The sequence below is a fragment of the Chlamydotis macqueenii genome, unplaced genomic scaffold (assembly GCF_036417535.1).
Source record: "Chlamydotis macqueenii isolate bChlMac1 unplaced genomic scaffold, bChlMac1.mat HAP1_SCAFFOLD_54, whole genome shotgun sequence".
NCBI classification, from domain to species: Eukaryota; Metazoa; Chordata; class Aves; order Otidiformes; family Otididae; genus Chlamydotis; species Chlamydotis macqueenii.
This window is the reverse complement of record NW_028239225.1, coordinates 1-7,500: the sequence shown is the minus strand read 5'-3', so window position 1 is coordinate 7,500 and position 7,500 is coordinate 1. Positions and strand designations below refer to the sequence as shown.

The window sequence follows — 7,500 nt, the reverse complement described above, 5'->3', positions numbered from 1 at the left end:
CCCCGGAGAGACACCGGAATGGGATGGGGTGGGGTGGGGATGGGATGGGATGGGATGGGAATGGGTTGGGAATGGGGATGGGTTGGGATGGGATGGGGATGGGATGGGGATGGGATGGGATGGGATGGGATGGGGATGGGGATGGGATGGGGATGGGGATGGGATGGGATGGGATGGGGATGGGGATGGGATGGGGATGGGGATGGGATGGGGATGGGATGGGATGGGGATGGGATGGGGATGGGATGGGATGGGGATGGGATGGGATGGGATGGGGATGGGGATGGGATGGGGATGGGGATGGGATGGGATGGGATGGGATGGGGATGGGGATGGGGATGGGAATGTGATGAGATGGGATGGGAATGGGTTGGGAATGGGGATGGGATGGAGATGGGGATGGGGATGCGATGGGATGGGGATGGGGATGGGATGGGATGGGATGGGATGGGATGGGGATGGGGATGGGATGGGATGGGATGGGGATGGGGATGGGATGGGGATGGGATGGGATGGGGATGGGATGGGGATGGGATGGGATGGGGATGGGATGGGATGGGATGGGGATGGGATGGGATGGGGATGGGGATGGGATGGGATGGGATGGGGATGGGGATGGGATGGGGATGGGATGGGATGGGGATGGGATGGGGATGGGATGGGATGGGGATGGGATGGGATGGGATGGGGATGGGGATGGGATGGGGATGGGGATGGGATGGGATGGGATGGGATGGGGATGGGGATGGGGATGGGAATGTGATGAGATGGGATGGGAATGGGTTGGGAATGGGGATGGGATGGAGATGGGGATGGGGATGCGATGGGATGGGGATGGGGATGGGATGGGATGGGATGGGATGGGATGGGGATGGGGATGGGATGGGATGGATGGGATGGGATGGGATGGGATGGGATGGGATGGGATGGGATGTGGATGGGATGGGATGGGGATGGGGATGGGATGGGATGGGATGGGGATGGGATGGGTTGGGATGGGATGGGATGGGATGGAGATGGGGATGGGATGGGGATGGGGATGGGATGGGATGGGGATGGGATGGGAATGGGTTGGGAATGGGGATGGGATGGAGATGGGATGGGATGGGATGGGATGGGGATGGGATGGGGATGGGATGGGGATGGGGATGGGATGGGATGGGATGGGATGGGATGGGGATGGGGATGGGATGGGATGGGATGGGATGGGGATGGGATGGGATGGGGATGGGATGGATGGGATGGGGATGGGATGGGTTGGGATGGGATGGGATGGGATGGGGATGGGGATGGGATGGGGATGGGGATGGGGATGAGATGGGATGGGATGGGATGGGAATGGGGATGGGATGGGGATGGGATGGGGATGGGATGGGATGGGGATGGGATGGGATGGGATGGGATGGGGATGGGATGGGGATGGGATGGGGATGGGATGGGATGGGATGGGATGGGATGGGATGGGGATGGGATGGGGATGGGATGGGGATGGGATGGGGATGGGATGGGATGGGATGGGATGGGATGGGATGGACAGAATGGATGGGATGGGATGGGATGGGATGGGGTGGGATGGGATGGGATGGGATGGGATGGGATGGGAATGGGGATGGGATGGGGATGGGATGGGATGGGAACGGGGTGGGGATGGGAATGGGGAGGGGTGTGGCGATGGGATGGGATGGGATGCAGCGACCCCAGCGTGCTCCCGTCTGGGCGTGCTGCTCCCCGTCCCGGTGGGTGCTGAGGTGCCGCCCTCACCCCACCCCCGCAGCGTCTGCACTGCCGGCTCCTGGCGCTGCGCCGAAGCCCCCTGCCCCGCCACCGCCCGCTGCCCGGGGGGGCTCGTCCACGCCCCCGGCTCCTGCCTGCGCCGCTGCGACAGCGCCGAGCCCAACGGCACCTGCGCCGGCATCGCCGACGGCTGCGTCTGCCCGCCCGGCACCGTCTTCCTGGTGGGTGCCCCGTCCGCGGGAGGGGTCCCGGCTCGGGGGGGACGTGGGGGTCGGCGCCGGCTCAGGGGTCCCGGCCGGCAGGACGGGCGCTGCGTGCCCCCCGAGGCGTGTCCCTGCCTGCACGGCGGGCGGCTCTACCGCCCCAACGCCACCATCGAGCGGGACTGCAACACCTGGTGAGCCCCCCGCCCGCCCCGCCCCGCCCCGGGGTCCCGGCCCCGCCGCGCCCCGCTCAGCCGCGGCCCCCCGCAGCGTGTGCCGGCGGCAGCGCTGGCACTGCGGCCGCGAGGCGTGCGCGGGAACCTGCGTGGCCACGGGCGACCCCCACTACGTCACCTTCGACGGGCGCGCCTTCTCCTTCGGCGGGGACTGCGAGTACCTGCTGGCGCGCGAGGCCGCCGGCCTCTTCGCCGTCACCGCCGCCAACGTCCCCTGCGGCGCCGGCGGCGTCACCTGCACCAAGTCGGTGGTGGTGGTGCTGGGCAACACCGTGGTGCACATGCTGCGCGGTGAGCGCCGGGGCGCGGGGGCGGGGGCGGGGCGGGGGCGCCGGCGCTGACACCCCGCGTCCCGGCAGGGCGGGCCGTGACGGTGAACGGGGGTCTCGGTGCGGCCCCCCAAAGTCTACGGCGGCACCGGGCTGGCGCTGGAGCGCGCCGGCCTCTTCCTCCTCCTCGTCTCGCGCCTGGGCCTGGCCGTGCTCTGGGACGGAGGTGAGGGGCGCGGGGGGGCCGCGGGGGTCCCGCGCCGCGCGGGCGCTGGTGCCGATCGCCGTCCCGCGCCGCAGGCACGCGGGTGTACGTGCGGCTGGAGCCGCGGCACCGGGGCCGCGTGGCCGGGCTGTGCGGCAACTTCGACGGCGACGCCGAGAACGACTTCGCCAGCCGGCAAGGGGTGCAGGAGCCCACCGCCGCGCTCTTCGGCAACTCCTGGCGCCTCAGCCTGCTCTGCCCCGAGGTGGACGGCGCCGACGCGCGGCACCCCTGCGCCGTACGGACGGGGACGGGGACGGGGCGGCGCGCGGGTCGCAGCCGGGCGTCGGCGTCTGACGGGGACCCCCCAGGAGAGCCCCCAGCGGGCGCCGTGGGCCCGCCAGCGCTGCAGCGTGCTCCGGCAGCGGCTCTTCGCGCCGTGCCACGACGCCGTGCCGTACCCGCGCTTCTACGACTGGTGCGTCTTCGACGCCTGCGGGTAAGCGCCGCGCCGGCAGCGGGACGGGGTGCCAGCGCGCGGGGGTCCCGCCGCCCCCGCCCCGCCGCCCACCCGCCGCGCGCTGCCGGCAGCTGCGACTCCGGGGGCGACTGCGAGTGCCTGTGCACGGCCATCGCCGCCTACGCCGAGGAGTGCGGCCGGCACGGCGTCCACCTGCGCTGGCGGAGCCAGGAGCTGTGCCGTGAGTGCCGGCCCGTCGCGGCTCTCCCATCCCCTCCCGTCCCAGTTGAGGCTGTGGGTCCGCACTGGGATCCAGGTTTTCCCCACGGCTGATCCGGCCGTGTGGCTGGGATCAGTGGGGCAGGGTCCTGGTGGGGCCGTGGGGCTGGGATCTGTGGGACGGGGATGTGTGGGGCAGGGTCCCAGCAGGGCCGTGGGGCTGGGATCAGTGGGGCCGGGTCCCGGCGGGGCTGTGGGGCTGGGATCAGCGGGGCAGGGATCTGTGGGGCCGGGTCCCGGGGGCGCTGGGGGGCTGGGATCAGTGGGGCTGGGATCAGTGGGGCTGGGTCCCGGGGGGGCCGTGGGCCTGGGATCTGTGGGGGAGGAATGTGTGGGCAGGGTCCCAGCATGGCCATGGGGCTGGGGTCAGTGGGGTAGGGTCCCAGGGGGGCCGTGGGGCTGGGATCAGTGGGGCAGGGATCAGTGGGGCAGGGTCCCAGCGGGGCCGTGGGGCTGGGATCAGTGGGGCTGGGTCCCAGGGGGGCTGTGGGGCTGGGATGTGTGGGGCAGGAATCTGTGGGGCCGGGTCCTGGGGGGGCCGTGGGGCAGGGATCAGTGGGGCAGGGTCCCGGCGGGGCCGTGGGGCAGGGATCAGTGGGGCAGGGTCCCGGCGGGGCCGTGGGGCAGGCCCCCAGCCCACCCCCGGCCGCAGCCCTGCAGTGCGAGCGGGGGCAGGAGTACAGCGCCTGCCTGCGGCCCCCCCTGCCCCCCGAGCTGCCGCCGCCTGGGCCGGGCCCCCCCCGAGCACTGCGGGGCGCTGCCGTGCCGCGAGGGCTGCTTCTGCCCCCCGGGCCGCGTCCTGCACGGTGAGCGCCCGCCGCGGGGCGCGGGGCTCGGGGTACTGCCGGCGGGCGTGGGGCCGACGCCGCGTCCCCTCCCGGCCGGCAGACGGGGGCTGCGTGGAGCCGGCCGCGTGCCCGTGTTTCTGGGACGGCCTCGCCTTCCCGCCCGGCGCCGCCGTGCAGCGCGGCTGCCAGAACTGGTGAGCGCCCCGCCCCGCCCCGCCCCGCCCCGCCGCGTGCCGACCGCGCCTGAGCCCGCGTGCTGGCCGTCCCGCAGCACGTGCCGGGCGGGCGCGTGGCGCTGCCGGGCTTCTGCGGAGCCCTGCCCCGCGTCGCCGCGCTGCGCCGAGTGGGAGTTCGCCTGCCGCGCCGACGGGCGCTGCGTGCCGGGCGCCTGGGTGTGCGACGACGAGGAGGACTGCGCCGACGGCTCGGACGAGCTCTGCGCCCCGCGCTGCGCCCCGCACCAGCACCGCTGCGCCGACGGGCAGTGCCTGGCCTGGGGCGGCCGCTGCGACGGCGCCGCCGACTGCGCCGACGGCTCGGACGAGGCCGGCTGCCCCCGCGCCACCTGCGCGCCCCCCGCCTTCGCCTGCGCCGGCGGCCGCTGCCTCCCCCCGGCGCGCGTCTGCGACGGGGAGCTGGACTGCGGCGACGGCGACGACTCGGACGAGGCAGGCGAGTGCCCGCGCCCCCTGCCCCGCGGTGCAGCCCGGAGAGGGGTCCTGATCCCCCCGTTCATGGGGGTCTGTGCCCCATAGCAGGGGTCCCCGTGCCCCCCATCCCCGGGGGTCCCCGCCCCACGGCGGGGTCTCTGAGTGCCGCCCCGCAGGCTGCAGCCCGAGCTGCGAGGCGGGGGAGTTCCGCTGCGCGCGGGGCCGCTGCGTGCCGTACCCCTACCGCTGCGACGGCCGCGACCACTGCGGCGACTTCAGCGACGAGCGCGCCTGTGTCTGCGCCCCCGGCCACTTCCAGTGTCCCGACGGCCGCTGCCTGCCCCCCGCCGCCGCCTGCGACGGCCACCACGACTGCGCCGACGCCGCCGACGAGGCCTTCTGCCCAGGTGAGGGCCCCCGCCCCGCCGCCCCCGCCCCGCCGCCGCCTCGCCCCACGGCGCCGCCTGCCCCCCCAGACCGCGCGACCTGCGCCCCCGGGCAGCTGCCCTGCCCCGACGGCGCCTGCGTCGGCGAGGCCGCCATCTGCGACGGCGTGCGCGACTGCCGCGACGGCTGGGACGAGAGCCCGGCGGGCTGCGCGGCCACGCTGCCCGCCCCTGCGCCCGCCAACGCCTCGGCAGGTGAGGGGCAGCGGACCCGCGGGGACGCCCCCGGCACGGCTCCGCGCCGCCCCGGCCCACAGCGGGGATGGGGCGCGTGGGCCGGGCGCCCCGCGGTGACGCGCCGCTCGCAGCACCGGCATGCGGCCCCTCGGCCGTGGCCTGCAGCAGCGGGGAGTGCGTGGCGCGCGGCTGGCTGTGCGACGGCGAGGCCGACTGCGCCGACGGCAGCGACGAGCTGGGCTGCGCCGGCGGCTGCGAGCCCGGCCGCTTCCCCTGCGCCGATGGCGCCCGCTGCGTCCCCTACGCCCACCTCTGCGACGGCGTCCCCCACTGCCGTGACCGCTCCGACGAGAGCGCCGACCGCTGCGGTGAGTGGCGCTGGGGGGCTCCGGCACGCGGGGCAGGGGGACGCCGGCGCGGCGGCGTGCGTGAGGGCGTTTCCCGCCGCAGGCTCCACCGCCGTCCCGCCGTGCCCGGGGCTCTTCGCCTGCGACGACGGCGTCTGCCTCAACGTCTCCAGTGTCTGCGACGGTGCCGCCGACTGCGTGCGTGGCGAGGACGAGCTGGCCTGTGGTGAGCGGCTCCCCGCGAACGGGCGGCGTGGTTTCGGGGGGCTGTGGCTGGTGGGGGAGTCGCAGCCTGCGCCACGGCCACCCCGCGTCCCCTCGGCAGAGACCCACGTCCCCGCCGGCCCCCGCAACCGGACGGAGGGTCCCTGCGCCGAATTCGCCTGCGGGGAGGGCGAGTGCGTCGCCTTCCAGCAGGTACGGGGGGCACAGTGGGGACCCCCCCCCTCACGGCGCCGCCCCCCGTCCCAGCTCAGCGTCGTCTGGTGCCGCAGGTCTGCGACGGCGTGCCGGATTGCGGTGCCGGGGGCCGGCTGGCCCGGGACGAGCGGGACTGCGGGGTCTGGGGGCCCTGGGGGCCCTGGGGGCCCTGCAGCCACTCCTGCGGCCCCGGCCTGCGGCGACGCACGCGGGGCTGCCGCCAGCGCCGACCCGGCGTCCTGCACCGCTGCCGCGGGCCGGCCGCGCAGGAGCAGCAGTGCTTCAGCGTCGCCTGCCCCGGTGAGCGGGGCGCTGGGGGTCCCGGCGGCCGCCGGCCGGGGGGTTTGGGGGGCGCCCGCCCTCACGCCGCTGTCCCCCGCAGAGGACGGCACCTGGAGCGAGTGGGGGCCCTGGTCCAACTGCAGCGGCGGCTGCGGCGGCGTGCGGCTGCGGCACCGCCACTGCCGGCCCCCCCAGAACGGCGGGCGGCCCTGCGGCGAGCTGCACGGGGAGCCCCCCGCCGCCCTGCAGATGGGTGGGTGCTGCTGGGGGGGAGGGGAGGGGCTCCGTGGGGCAGTGGGCTCCGTGGGGCTGACCCCCCCTCCCCGCGCAGGCGCCTGCGAGCCGTGGGGCTGCCCCAACGCCTCCGCCTGCCCGGGGGGGCTGCAGCCCCGGCCCTGCGCCCCCTGCCCTGCGTCCTGCGCCGACCTCGCCGCCGGCGCCCGCTGTCCCCCGGATCGGCCCTGCAGCCCGGGTGAGGGGCGGGGGGCTGGGGGAGCCGCGGGGGGGGGTTGGTGGTGCCGCGCCCACCCACCCACCCACCTGCTGCCCCGCGCAGGGTGCTGGTGCCCGGCGGGGCTGGTGCTGGACACGGGCGGCGCGCGGTGCGTGCGCCCCCGGGAGTGCCCGTGCGAGGCCGGGGGGCTGCGCTACCGCCCGGGGGCGCCGGCCAGGGTGGGCTGCCGCCTCTGCACCTGCCTGGACGGGCAACTGCACCGCTGCCGCCAGGACCCCCGCTGCACCGGTGGGTCCGGCACGCGGCGGCACCGCGCGGCACGCGTGGGGGGAGGCCGGGAGCCCGCGCTGACGCGGCGCCCGCTCGGTGCCGGCAGTGGACTGCGGCTGGTCGGCGTGGTCGGCGTGGGGCGAGTGCCCGGGGCCCTGCGGCACCCAGAGCGTCCAGTGGGCCTTCCGCAGCCCCACCAACCCCAGCCGGCGCGGCGCCGGCCGGCACTGCCGCGGCATCTACCGCAAGGCGCGCAGGTGAGCGAGCGTGCGCGGGGTGG

General features: G+C 75.5%; 1 protein-coding gene across 1 annotated transcript in view; it reads left to right on the top strand.

The window, feature by feature from the left end:
* The window catches only part of LOC147596003 (SCO-spondin-like), a 16,568-nt gene extending 9,087 nt beyond the window's left edge, over positions 1-7,481 (top strand). The window contains 22 exon segments of the mRNA XM_086771748.1: positions 1,775-1,955; positions 2,037-2,131; positions 2,208-2,464; positions 2,533-2,552; positions 2,554-2,668; positions 2,743-2,945; positions 3,019-3,146; positions 3,239-3,348; positions 4,039-4,073; positions 4,075-4,192; positions 4,275-4,368; positions 4,446-4,846; positions 5,001-5,231; positions 5,301-5,465; positions 5,579-5,815; positions 5,898-6,020; positions 6,120-6,211; positions 6,289-6,514; positions 6,597-6,749; positions 6,828-6,968; positions 7,053-7,238; positions 7,327-7,481. Of these exon segments, the coding sequence (XP_086627874.1) occupies positions 1,775-1,955; positions 2,037-2,131; positions 2,208-2,464; positions 2,533-2,552; positions 2,554-2,668; positions 2,743-2,945; positions 3,019-3,146; positions 3,239-3,348; positions 4,039-4,073; positions 4,075-4,192; positions 4,275-4,368; positions 4,446-4,846; positions 5,001-5,231; positions 5,301-5,465; positions 5,579-5,815; positions 5,898-6,020; positions 6,120-6,211; positions 6,289-6,514; positions 6,597-6,749; positions 6,828-6,968; positions 7,053-7,238; positions 7,327-7,481 (3,466 nt within the window).
* Positions 7,482-7,500: the final 19 nt, after the last annotated feature.